This window comes from Anser brachyrhynchus, assembly GCF_964034855.1.
Source record: "Anser brachyrhynchus genome assembly, chromosome: Z".
In the NCBI taxonomy this organism is placed as follows: Eukaryota; Metazoa; Chordata; class Aves; order Anseriformes; family Anatidae; genus Anser; species Anser brachyrhynchus.
Genome location: NC_137697.1, coordinates 18,300,226 through 18,314,712, shown reverse-complemented (window position 1 = coordinate 18,314,712; position 14,487 = coordinate 18,300,226). Strand labels below are relative to the sequence as shown.

Genomic DNA, 14,487 nt, shown 5'->3' with positions numbered 1-14,487 from the left:
TCCAGTCCAAAAAAGTAACTCAAAAATATTTACATAATAAATATGTGGGAGACTTCATCTTTTCATTACATCAGTTGAACTGATTCTTTAATGAACTGTTCAGAATAGAATGAATTAACAGTTTGCATCAACTCACTGCCATGCTGAGTGACTGCTGCTGTTGATGGATTTTTTTTTCCTGTTCAAAATGTAGTTTAAGATGCATTCAAAATGAAAAGTGCTGATATTGTCTCTTCTGCTGAATCCTGGCTGGACTAGTTCAGGAGACATCTTTCTCCCACTCTGCAAAGTCATCTAGCTTGACATGTATTGACCTTTACACACAGACACAGAAGGAACAAACACATATCAATCCATTAAAAACTCCAAAGTTTACTGAGTAAAATCAGTATAATTCATGTTTTATTTCACGGTTAATTTGCTAATTTAACAAAGACAAGCTTTGGCCAACTGTTTCCACAAGAAGTACTAAACTTCTTGCTATAAATCCCCATTACTACAGTTCTACCATAGCGAAACACTTCCTGGTAGAATTGTCATGTGATACGTAAATCTGAAAATTAAGTGACATAATATATTTTAAAACTCTGTTAACATTAAAGCAAAATACAACACGGTACAATTCTTCAGTGATATACTCAAATGTACTGTAAAACGTATACAAAGTCACAATGTACACAAGATCAGTAAAGAATCAGTTCTGCTTTTTGTACTTTCCCTTCCAAAAGATACAGGTTATGTAGAAGACCAAGTTAATTTAGGACTTGTCTGTATGCATTCCCTTTAAAAGGCAGTGTGTGATAAAAATAACATGATTAAAAGTAATGAACATGTGATGTGAACATCATCTTTTTTCAATAAAAAAATAAACAACAACAAAACATCTCAGAAAGGGAACGCTGAAGCCTGCCATTATATAGCTATGTTTCTCATTCTTTTTTTTAAAGATTAACAGCACACAGAAAATAAGTGAATTTTTATCAAAATACAGCACATTTCTGCTAATATATCAAAAAAATTATTTCCTATGTAAATATTACTGAAAATCAACTAAAAAGAATTAAAATATACAAAGAGTTGTTAAAGGGTTTCAATTAAAATTATTAGAACTATACACAGTACAATAAGCAATAGTTAACATCTTTGAAAGAAGTGCAATAATATTTGAGTTCACTTACTTAAGAAGTACTGCCTATTTCTGCTAGCTAAATATTTCCTCTCTTTCAGATCTTTTCCCCAAAACTAAAGGAGGCTGGTGTTTTTGCTAGCTTTATTAAAAGAATTTACTTTTGTACACATGGGTGGAAAAAAGTAACATATCTGTTTCAAACTACCAACTTATATGCAAATAAAAATGAACTGCAATAACTGAATATTGCTCCAATGACAGGCTAATCATTAGCCCTGATTAAAAACAGTTACTGGTCTTCTATGGCACTTTTCCCTGGTCCATAACAACCGTGTATTAATTATCACTGCAGATTATGCAGTCTTTATTCAATTACAAAGGAGAAAGAAAAATAAAGTTAATGTTTCTGGTAAACAAAATTAATACAAGCATAATTGAATATTTTATACAGTAATAAGGAACAAAGGCAGCCTGTGGTAAATCACTATTACATTAATATAGTTAGAAACCCTTTAATGACTCTGAAGTGTCTAGTTCACATTTAATGTTACCTGTAGGAACAGCCCTTTAAGAAACATCATTACGAACTGGTGGGTTGTAAGTACACCCTCCCTTTGCTCTCCATCTCACCACAGCAATTCTCCGTCACTGTTCAAAGTTTCACAAACTTGCTTTGGTTACCTAGCGCCATGTGTATGGTTTCCTTTTTGATTAACAAGGCAATGCAAAGGCCAAACTAAATCAAGATGACTTTCAGAATCCTTCCTGCATCATTTACTTTGTGTGTGTTCAAATGTGTATTACAGGCAACAACCTTAAAAACTGGCCATTTCGGTTTCATTTTAAAAATCTGTAAGGTTAAAATGGAGTACTTTTTATAAAGATAAAAGTATCACCATTTGCACAAAACTGGGGATTTCCACAGCACAGAAAAACCTCTGGGCACATTTCCACAGCACAGTTGAAAAAAATTGTGTATTCAAGAAAACCCAACTAAACATGAATCACACGTGGCAAATGAATATTCAATGACTACATAAGGAACAAATCCTGTAGAATATCACAAATTTGTAATTACAGTCTTCCTAAAAAACACCATTATCTTATATTGCATTTTCTATTGGTAGACGTACATTCCAGAACTAAACACTTTTACTTCTTTCTTGATTCCAGATTTAGATAGCAGATAGCAGTTTTACCTGACCTTTATTCTGTCCAAACAGCACCACCTTCCATCTACCCATTCATCTATACAATGTGCACATATCAAAGCCAACATTTCATATCCCCTGTTCATATCTACAGAAGTGGTTTCAGCAAAACACATTAATATCTGGTGAATAAAAATAAAGGCAATAAACAGCTACAGGACAGACAGCCCTGCCATCTGTCCATTGGCTACAACCTAGGCTTCTCAAAGCCTTGCACAAAGTTTAGTAATGTGTATGAATTATCCAAAAATAAACCTACCATCTGTACAAAACAACAACACAGGTTTGTTCTTGGAGGAGTGATCCTTAGATTGCTATAATGCTTAAAAACAAGTTTTTTCAGCATATGCATTTCCAAAATGATTTCCTGTATGTTCTATACAGTGGTTTATTCCCCTTTGACCACAAGTTCAGTATTTCATTTCCTGTACAAATTTTGATCATAATTCTTTTCAAGTTCCTTTCACATATAAAAATAGGCAAAATATTCAGTTTCCATAAGTCCTTCAATGAATCCTGCTGGCTTTTTCCCCGCTATCCACAGTATTTATGAAGAAACTTCTCGCACAATGATGAGTTCCACCGCATTCTGAAAAGTCTTTAGCAAAGATACTGCTTGTCCATGGTCAATATTTATGAAGCTGTATCCATTAGCCTAAAAAGAAATATCTAGAATTAAGAATGGCAGTCTCATATTTCATGTTAGTTTACTTAAGCTTGAACTAAGTTTTAAATAAAAAAACATCTTATATGAACGCACACAGCAAAACACTGCTGATTCTCAGATTACATTGCTGATGCCGGTAGAACATTTCGGTGTACACTACAAGGAATTAAACAGTTGTGTTAGCCTTGGAAGAATTTTGCCCCAAAGGTACTGAATACATTTGCACATAACCAAAAGAAAAAAAATGAACTTTAAACCATTAGCAGCAGGCATCTATCTTATTCTTCAGTCTGAATATAGCTATGCTAAAAAAAGCAAATGAAGAATAGATGATACATCTCAGTTAAAACACTAGAAATGGCGTTTCTGATAGATAAAGAAGTACTGAAGCCTTGAACAAAAAATATTCATGGGGCATTTTAGGCCCTTTTAGGATTTTCTTCCCCTTGCTCACAGTTCAGACTGGATGCAGCGAACTTTTTTTTTTCTGTTCTGAGCAGAGTCCAGCAGTCAGTCAGGTTGCTCTGTGAGGTTATACAGTCTCTACACATGGATGTTTTTCAGGACCTGACTGGATAAATCCCCACGTAACACATTCCAGTCTCTGAGCTGACTGTTTTCAACAGGATGTTGTGCTTGAGACCTCCTGAGATCACCCCCAGCTGCAATTTTCCTATGACTAAGTACCTTTGTCATTCCTAAAACAGGCTTGGCTTGGCAAACACAGGCAATCCTAAGCAGCCCACAGAAAAGAGGGAAAACATGGCTATGGTTCAACTTCTCAGGGCGTATTGCTGCAAATTCGTATTCAGTCTGTGCAGTAAAATCTTGCCGAATGACAGTTCATTTTGTCCAGTTTGAACTACTGCTGCTGCCAGCTGTGCATCCCACCTTTCTCCCAGAGGTGCTGCCCCTTACACGGTGACAGAGAGGCCAGCTATGGTGTCACCAGAGAGATGACAGAGGTGCCAGCTAAGGACAGTCATGAGCCTTAGCTACTCGTTTTGGAGCTGTGCGTGCTCATCCCATTATCTAATACATGCTGTTGCTACCAGCTGGACTCTTTGTTATAAAGGCAGTAATTTTTAAATCTGTCTAGGGCTGCAAAGGAAGTTTAGTGTACAGTCTGTTCAGAGAGCAGTAAGAGCAGTAACCATTCCAAGCCATTATCTGTACAGAATGTCCTAACCTAGTATGGAACAGTATCTTAAGACTTGCACACAATTATCTAGACACCGGTCATTTCGAGTAACTCTATAAACACTCTCAAACTTGTAATTGTGTAGTAGTAAAAATATTTTTTTATCAGAAGACTAGCTCTGCAACTTAAAGTGTGGCTACAGCACAGCTGAAGTGTCCTGTTAGCCCGTTTCTCTAAAACAGTAAGGCTCATATAATCCCATTGTCTACTTCCTCGACCCTTCCACAAATAACCTGTAAGTTCATTAGACAATTTCATACAAATCTGATACAGAAGTGGTCTGAAAGGTACTAAATTCCTATAGAAAAAGCTACACAGCTGCAGCCCAGAAGCCATGGCTGTTGAAAAAAACTATTCGGGGCTCTCTTGTGGCAGATGGGGTAGCCAGGAGGTATGTGCAGGTATCAGTCATCAAGGAAGCGGCTTCTGCCAGTGCTTGCACTTGTCCAACCCCTGTCAGCTCGGGGAGAGGAAGCAAAGGCTGGCAGGAACTGTAGACTGGGGGCGGGAGGGGCAGGATGCAACAGATGTATGCAGCTGGGGAAAGGAGGGCATGAGGAGCTACTGCTAGTGTTCAGACAACTTATTATTCAGAATACTGCATATGAATGACTACAAATTAAATACCTGAATGATGCTAAAGCCAAATGAACTCACCCATATTCCATATTGAATGACATAAGGACTATTATTACAATCCATGAGGACAATTATCAAAATTATGAAAAATGTTCAGAATTTGAAAAATGATCCAACTGATTAATGCTTCAGCCTGTATCACTTATCCTAATGCTAGGTGGAAGAAAAAAGGATCATTACAGAATACTGATATGCTTCTGGAAAGATACTGGCAATCTACACAAAAATTAACCATTCTACTCTTAGAAAAGAAGCAAATTAAAAATCAACTGATATATTATACATGATAGTTAATTATACGACTACAGTACCTGAATTATTTTATCCCCAGGCTGCAGCAACATAGATGCTGGTCCTTCCGGCTGTACTCTGGTTACAAAGATACCCTTGAAAAAGAGAAGCGTAAAACATTTTTGAAAACTTATTTCATAAAGTATGGTGTAAAGATGTAATTCAAAACATTATTTCAATTTTCCACCCTAAACAGAAGAGAATGCAATACTATTTTATAGGCTTTAGTGGCTGCTGTCCTCTTCTGATGTTAAATCCAGGAAAACTGCCTTTAAAGGAATATTGAAGGGCAAATTCTGATCTGCCTGATGTGTAACTCAAGCCTTTGTTTAATTTGGCAGATGTGTATGTCAAGACGAATTAACAACCACCGGAAATAATGCTGTAGGCTAAATCATATTCTCTTTTCAGAGAATTCCTAAGTGTAAACTCCATGATTCATTACCTCAAATCCGTGGACTGATATCTGGAACACTGTAAGTGACATTCAGTCAGAACAATCCTTTGTGTTGCCATGTGCCTACACAGTGGTCACCTACTACCCTTATTTTTTGTAAATAACTTTTTTCCTCACTTTTCTCCCACCAAGTCCTGGAGTGATTTGTATTTGGAGGATATATATATATGGAGGATATATATATATATATATATTTGTATTTTTTAATCTCCTTTGGTAAACACTGGAAACATTTCCTAATCAGAATGATTTTAAGATACATAACTATAAAATACTCACATCATCTTCAGGTCTGAATGGATTCCCTCTACCACCGACTCCTCCTGATATACTAAATCCAAGTTCAGGATCCTTGTCAATCCTCACTCGAATCTAATTAGTTACAAGCAAAGTTAGAAGTAGCAGCTGAAATTTCCATTCAATTCTACTGTCATGAATTTATTACTATGGAATTTATATGAACAGAAGCTTTTAAAAAGAAAAAAACTCAAAAGCATTTATGACAATTTGAGACGATATTGTATCTCATAATATTAATTCAAACCAAGATTTCAGTACAACAGCATGTTATATCATTGTACATAAGTTTTATCCTAATATCACTGCTATTATAACCATAGTAATCTATGTAGATTTTAAATTCAGAGATATTTAGATATTATGTAAAAGAATTTAATGACCCGAGCAAATGCACATGTTCATATAGAATAATTTGCTCCTCCTATTTCTTTGCTACTTCTAGCTGAATTTTAAATTAAACCTAGCTCCTACTTTCATTCTCAGTTCTACATAACCAACAATGTCTATCCTTTCTCTTGCCAGAGGAGTTGATTAGAAAACAAAATTTTGCACAAAAAGCGGACATACTCATTCTAGCAAAGAAAGACAGAAAGAAAAGCTCTCAGTATTTTCTCAAATAACAAAACAATACAAAGGAAACATCTTATGTGCAAGAGCAGAAAGAAGGTTGCCCACAATGCAAGAAACATTGGTCCAAACAAATAATTGGTTATGAGATTATAACAAATGGTTATGAGAATTTCTTACCCAGTCTTACACTATCTAACGTCTAACTTAAATAAAACTAATTATTATTATCAAGCATGCATCAGATGCTCACACTTTTTTTTTTAAATCCTGACTTTTGTTCACAGCTGTATACTTCTACATTTGCAGATTTTTGAACCATTACAGAGAGCAATGAATAGCTGCAAAGTACTAGAAGTTGTACTGGTACTTTGAGATTTTCAGTTACTCATAAATAACGAGTTGGTGATCAATAAATGTAGTCAAGAAGTAAATTTCTATCTCAGTAAAAAGATGCAAGCGTAAGTTGTTGGTACATCCTCTTAAAAATCTACCACATTTTTCTTTATAACAGACAGATGTCATGCATTCAAATTAGATTTCACTCTTACCTCTTGCTTTACCATTTCATGGCTTTGTCTGGGAGAACACTGTGACTGGGCATAGGGAGGTTGGTGGGCAACTTTCAACATCAAGTAATCAATTAGCTGTTCTCTAGATGGATGTCTTGCAACTGATGACTGAGGAGGGAGATGATGGACTTGGCTGTAGTTTGCCTGAGGTCTTTGAGGCTGGCACATTTGCCCATTTGTCAAAGGTATCTGAATAAAACATGAATACTCTTACTGTCATACATTCTGTAAGTAACAATCCTCAATTCTTCCTTAATCATTTCAATATTTCTCAAGTTTGCTTTTAATTTTAGTAACATTACTAAAACTACTGTTATGAATCATGCACAACTGCACTCAGTTTTCATGAGAGTCATCTGCTCTGACACCATGAGAATAAGTTTTAAAAACAAAAACTTAGTACGTGTGGTAATCTACCAGAGCACACTAGATAAATGCTTTTTTCACTGAGTTACCTAGACTATTATTTTCTGGCAGCATAATTGACAGTACTGGCACGTGGTTGATCTTGGAGATTGCACTTTTATCACGTAAAATTTTCCACAACAATTCCCAGTAGATCATACACAAGATACAAAACCCCACACAACTACGATACAGAAGTTATCTGCTCTCTGAGCATCTTTTGGTGACCACTTCACTCAAAGACCTTCCAAACAAATTCACATATAAGCTCAAGATTTTAATATCAAAACCGTAATGATGGTATTTCCAATAAACGTTATTCTTTTCTTAAGCCATCTGTTACTGATTTGATAGGTATAATCATGGCAGTAAGGTACTCAACTGTAAAGACATGCAATTCACTAACCATTTCACTAAGGATGACGTTGGTCACATTTCTTACTGAAGCCCCAGAGCTACAGGGGGCTCTGCAGCTCCACATTGAGATGGGAAGCCTTTTCTTTCTTCCCACTCTTACGAAGCCTAAATAGTCAGTCATCCCTCTGTAGGATTCCCACACTCCAGAAATGCCACAGTCTTGAGTTGCATATTTTTCTGCCTACGACTGTTATCCCACTAGTTAGAGGATACAAGGATACTAAGATACTCTGTTTTTCAAAGTTATAACTGAAGCATGCAAATTTCAACCTTTAACCATACTAGGTGAATGGACAGAGAGAGCCTATTCTGTTAAGAAGAGTTCCTTTGTCAAAGTGATTCTGAAAAATGGGTATGCATATGTGTGCATATCTTAGGTTATGTACAGGTCAGACATATTCAATTTACAAGATTTTCTACTGTCTTTCCTGAAAATCTAAAGCATGATGGGAAAACTGGTGCATTATCAGAGGTAGAGAGTTTACAGATGCAACATATATCAATAATGATATATCTATATCATTATTCCAATATCTAATGTCTATAGAAATGCAACCAAGAACACAGATTATAAAAAGAAAGTGAATTGCTGCATCATAAGTTACACATACCCACTTAGTTTCACTGCAGTAAGTCCTGCTCATATAGATGATCCTCTGACATGAATACAGAATGCCTTCTATGAATTCTAGTTTACCACTGCAATTTCATCACAGCAGACTTCAAGCTTGTTCTTTAAATGGTTTAATCAGCTTCAATCTGCTTCCCTGATATCATTTGCCATATTCCAATTTCCACTTGCAATTACTTCTTTTTCTGCACATTTTTTCTTTCTAAGCCCTCAATGAAGGAAAATAAAAATTAACCCCCTTTATACAGTTAAAAACTTTGTTTTCCAGAACCAGGATGCTATTTTCCTTATACTACTAAATATCCTTATACTACTAAATACCTGGGTGTAATCCTGTTTTATGTTTCAGAGAAGCCCCAGTTACAACTGCTATCTCAGCATAAGTTTATACAAACAATAATAAATATATCCTATCCATGATATCATGTAGATAATTACCTGCACAGCTACTTTCTTCAGGCTGTCTGGAGGAACATCTTTGAGACTAAGTGTGGCAGACGCATAATTCTGCTTTCCTGAAATGAACACTTCATCTGGACATTGGTCTCCTGGAGTTGAAGCCTGGGGATACTTTACACAGAATGCAACAGTATGAATGTCTTTGTATTATTCAAACAACTAAAAAGTTCTCATAAGATGCCCAAAACAAAACATTTTAAGGGTTTTATTATTCTTTATCTTAAAAAAAAAAAAAAACTAGCACATTCCTTGTATTTATGTAGAAAACAAACCTTAATAGGTAAGATACTATACCCAGAAGATATTGCTGGATATTTACAAAAAACAGCAACTGCAGAGGTGTCTTTGATCACCCGCATATTAAGAAAAGTCAACAGTGAAGATTGCTCATTCAAGGATTTACATGGTTAAAAGTTTTCTGGTGACTTTATCCTGCTCACTATGGGTACCATAGCATCATTCAAGATGCTCAGAGTTAAGGAGTTGTTTCCTCTCATTTTCTTACAAACCAAAGCACTCATTTCCTTGAATGTCTAAAGTATCTTGCAATACAGTTTATATCATTTGTTTGGTAAAAAAAAAAAAAAGCAGCATAACAACATTTTGTTCAATCACTTTCAACACAGGTCAAATTCAGAATGGTAATCTCTGGTTCACAACATGTACAGCAAAACCAGACATTTTTATATTCAATAATATACAAAAAATAATTAGAAAACTCAACCTCATGCCATTAATCTGAAAAACCTTACAATAAGTCAAGGCATATGAAGTAAAAGCAAAGTATTTTAACACCTATTAAAAATCCAGCACAAATCGTATTTTTCGTTGAAAGCACTGTTCATTTCTAGAAGGGTAACTATCAATTTAAAGGGCATCTCTCACATTTTATTCTTTCCCCCTCTATAAATTGCAATAGCCTCCTGTAGGTACTCACTCGAACAACGTGCACACCAGAACCTCTTCCGTCTGCAACACTCAAGGCAACACTACCCTGGCTGCCATGCAGATCCCTAGAGCTGCCATAGTGAAAGCTGCTAACTGCAGCATAATTGGAATTAAAGGACCTAGACAGCATGCTCTGAATAAAGAGGGGACAGATTTAACACAGAGATTAGTGCAGCATGCATAAACCACAAGACATGTTACACATAGACTAATACAGACATATTCCATTGTCATGCAAGATAAAAACCATGCAAGAACAGGACCACTGTGATGTATAAAACACAACTCAGTGAGCCCTACTTAACCTTTATTTACCGTAAATCAGCACGCAATCAACAGTTTACATGCAGAGTTACATGTAAATAAAGTCATTCAAATGTTTGTGTCTGGAAAAAGAACATTGGTGCACAGCTCGTCAAAATTCCTAAGGTTTCAGTCAATTTGCAACATTATCAAGTACATTGTGGGAAGAATAGCTGACAAAGTACACACCTGTGGAAAAACATTTAATTACCAGTTGTTACTATTTTGTCCCATGTTTTCCCTGTTACTGGTACAGTACAAATAATAACTTACATACACACAGAGATCTAACAGTCTGGTTGAGCATTTTCGCTCTTGCAGTGATGGCAATGTCTACAACACATTCTAATAACACTTCATTCAAGAATATGAATATTTAAAGATATTCTAATTCTCATTTAAATTAAAAAAGGAGGCCTGCAAGAAACCTTATGAGCATATCCCTGTGCCACTGTAGGCGACAAAGCATGCCACAAGTTCCAAGAGCACAAGTGATAGTGGCTTGGTCTTGAGCTGCATCACCTTGCAAACCTGACCTCCACAGTATTGGCAAGGTTAATAGAGAGAATGCAGTGGGCATTATTTTCTTGCCACCGTGGACTTTTGTAGTTGCAAGAATGTAACAAAATAAAAAGATGGCACGGAAGAAAAAGCAAATCACACCCATGTCCCACCTTTCAAATGAAGTAATATTAAAACAGTGACATGAACTCACAAAAAAAATGACAATAATACAAGATCCATCATAAAAAAAAAATCAAAACCGAGCAAATTTAAAGTTATTTGTTTTTATAAAGTTTCTAATTTTTCAATTAAAAAAAGAAAAAAGTATCAATAAAAAATATATATATATATAACTAGAAGACTGCAATAATTCTTACAAGAATAAATAGATTTAGGGGTTTGTCTGCTGACTATGCATATAAACCTGATTTTGAGAAGTCTGAGGTCTTGAAGCAGACATTTGCTTTCATACTACTTTATCTTGTGAAACTAAAACAAGTTAATAATCAAAGTCTCATGCCTCTGCATATTCATACTCCTCAGATGTTCTGGTAGCACAGTCATTGGAATCCCCCTTGGAAAACAGTATTTACTGGCAATACATGATATTTCTTGGTCAAGGCTCTTGAATAACCTCTCACACAATGATGTAGTGAGCTTTCTTTATTTTCCTCTTCTATACTTCGACTGTTCTATAGCCAATGGATGTTTCAAGCTTCCAGACAAAACTCCAGAATTTCTTCCCTCTTAGGAGGAGAAAACAGTGTTTGTCCTTAAAGTCTCTCTTTACTAAATGTCAAATGTGAACTTACTGCTCCTCTGAATTTCAGTCCAAACACTCAGTAATGTGGATGCCAGTTTTCTTCAACTCCGTAGTGCCTCAAAGTACCTCCCTACGTTTGTCTACACACTCCACAGTTTTGCATCTGACACCTTATTTGCAAATTCCTTATGGCTTGTTTGCACAATATATACCATTGCAACTGTTCCAAGCTCTACAATATTATATACTACAAAAAGTATATCCTCAGTCTCCAGTGTGTCCCAAAAGTCACTGACACCAGTTTGATGTAGCTGTAGCTCGTAATAATAAATACATTTTTGGTATAGAACAGGAACTAATAATACTCAAATATGTTCAGGGAACAAGACTCTTCACTCTACTTATCTTGGGCTTAACTGCTGACTTAACACGTAAGCCTAAGTACTAGCCTCTTTTTCCTTTTCTTTCCTTTTTTTCTTTTTAAACAGGACTTAGTTGCCAGCTGAAGGTTGAAAACCCTTCACTTGTCATTCTCACCTCAGCTATCTAGATTCCTATAGTTAAATGTAATTGGACAAAGTTTGCTGTAAGTATTCAGGAACACCTGAAATCAATGCTTGAAGCCTTGCTAAATAAAAGCATGTTAGGAAAATAGTGTTGTTTGAAATCTTATAGAAATAAGATACCAGTTTATCCTAAAAAGAGGAACCTAAACATTACAAAACTATTCTCCTTCAGTCATGAGAGAGGGGAAAAAAAAGGGCACAAATCTAGGTTTCTGAACATCCAAAAAATGTATCATTAATAATATACCTATAGCAGAGTTACGTACGGGGTATTACATGCAGTTTAAATGGTACTGGTCAAACATTTGCAGGGTCAAGACTAGTTTATTTTCAAAATGGTCAATAATTTTCTTATTTTGAAAGTGTTATTTATTGATTACTAAACTCCATAAAACATCATTCTAATTCATTGGTGATTCAGTAGTCTGTTCAAAACAGAGAAACAGAAAAAAATCTGAAATCAAAATTTATAACTAATGGGTTCTGAATGCTACTGAATGGGTACCATTCCTTTAATTTATCAGTGTCCAAATATTGTTAAAGCTGTGTTCTTATAAACATTTAAGAACTTAGTTTTATTTGTGCACAGGCCTACTGAAGTTACTTTCCTTGACATATAAAAGGTATTTGCACTTAACTCCTAAAGATATCTATTATTGCAGTTAAAGGATGAGAAATTCCTCTACCACACAGTAAAACATGGGATTCTAGTGTTTTAAACAGACAATATCATCGTTTAATTCCTAAATGAAAACTTTCAACAAGTCTAGAAAGTTATTAATTTACCATCCATATTTATATATATTTACAGCTTATTATGATAGGTGTGGAGCACCTGTCCCATGAAGAAAGACAGAGAGCTGGGGATGTTCAGCATGGGGAAGAAAAGGCTCCGAGAAGACCTCGTTGTGGCCTTTCAATAATTAAAGGGGGCTTATAAAAAAGATGGAGAGGGGCTTTTTACTCAGGCAGATAATGATAGGATGAAGGAGAATAGTTTTAAACTAAAGGAGGGAAGATATTAGAAGGGGAGGCATTTACTCAGAGAGCGGTAAGGCAGTGGCACAGGCTGCCCAGAGAAGCTGTGGGTGCCCCATCCCTGGAGGTGCTCAAGGCCAGGCTGGATGGGGCTTTGGGCAACCTGGTCTGGTGGGAGGTGTCCCTGCCCATGGCAGGGGGGTGGAATAAGATTATCTTTAAGGTTCCTTCCAACCTGAACCATTCTGTGGTTCTATGATTATCATCACATATTATGTAGATAAATTGGCAATTCATGCTTGAAAAGAAGATATGATGAAAAATATTACTGTAGAAACTCACCTGTACACTAAATTTAAGAGGTTTGGCGGTGGGGGAAGGTGGGGTGGGGCAGGGGCAGAATTTGTTGCATACTTTCCAACAGCTTACATATCCAACCACTAGAGAGCAGCTTGACATTTAAATAAACCCTTTTCTCTATCTCAGAATAAAATATGTTTTACATAAAATAAGCCAAATGTTTCTGCAGAATATATGCAGAATATCAACTTATAAATGCTCTTATGACCTATATTCCCTTCCATGCAACCAGATGGATAATTTTAGCTCTTTGGAATATGGGCCCTTACATCCTGTCAAAGGAATGACAGATGCTGGTTAACTTGGCTGGAATCCACTGTTAATCATTATTACAGGACTTAAAACAATCCTATCTCTCTCCTCCTCATGCAAACTAAACTCTTGAATATTTTTTTCACCTGCATCAGGTGAAAAGGTCTAAGAAATAAAAAGAATCAGTCTCTCTAATTTTGCCCAACAAGACAATGTTTATTTCAGCAGGTTGACCCTCTGCTAACTCCCTCCAGTTACTAAATTTTATAGAAACCAAGCAAAACGTTATTTCAGAAGCCTCACTTCCCCCACCCCCACCCCCAAATAATAGTAATAAAAGAACACCATCACCACAACAAAAAAAACCCTCAAGAAGTCAAAACCACCACACATACTGTTTCCTAAGAACTACAGGATAGAAATTAAAAGTGTGATTAATTCAGTAATAGTCTTGGAAGAGTCATAGCAAAGGTAAGACTATTAATCTATAACCCATACTGTTGTGTATAACAACAGGCAAGAACATACGAATTAAATATTCATCATAAGGCTTCATTTTGTATACCTGTTTTTGTCAGAGCTATGTCTTATACTTAAAAAAAGAAATGCCATTATAAATCCATGAAAGTTTTGTCAAAGCAGTTCCCAATAAACGCTTGTTCCTTAAACGAGTTCTGTTAAGTAAATATTGATTTTTTTATTTTTTTTTGACTTCAAAACACTTCAGCAGTCTGGTTCATAGACTAAGCACCCCCATTAAAAAGTTACTTTTTAAGAACAAACGAATACGTGAAACCATTATTTTAGAAGAAGAAACATATAGTGAATTCTTAGAATTTCCACATTATCATATTTGCCAGCTGCCAT

General features: G+C 35.7%; 1 protein-coding gene across 12 annotated transcripts in view; it reads right to left on the bottom strand.

The window, feature by feature from the left end:
* Nucleotides 1-354: 354 nt before the first annotated feature.
* Nucleotides 355-14,487, bottom strand: part of ERBIN (erbb2 interacting protein) — a 121,378-nt gene continuing 107,245 nt past the window's right edge. For 10 of the 12 annotated variants that reach the window (XM_080573088.1, XM_080573087.1, XM_080573082.1 and 7 more), the window contains 6 exons: nt 9,884-10,027; nt 8,926-9,057; nt 7,014-7,223; nt 5,875-5,967; nt 5,159-5,233; nt 355-2,995 (listed from right to left, as the gene is read on the bottom strand). In XM_080573088.1, the coding sequence (XP_080429214.1) occupies nt 2,888-2,995; nt 5,159-5,233; nt 5,875-5,967; nt 7,014-7,223; nt 8,926-9,057; nt 9,884-10,027 (762 nt within the window). In that variant the 3' untranslated portion in view covers nt 355-2,887. The remainder of the gene's footprint in view (nt 2,996-5,158; nt 5,234-5,874; nt 5,968-7,013; nt 7,224-8,925; nt 9,058-9,883; nt 10,028-14,487) is intronic. The other 2 variants (XM_080573083.1, XM_080573084.1) reach the window with 1 other exon arrangement.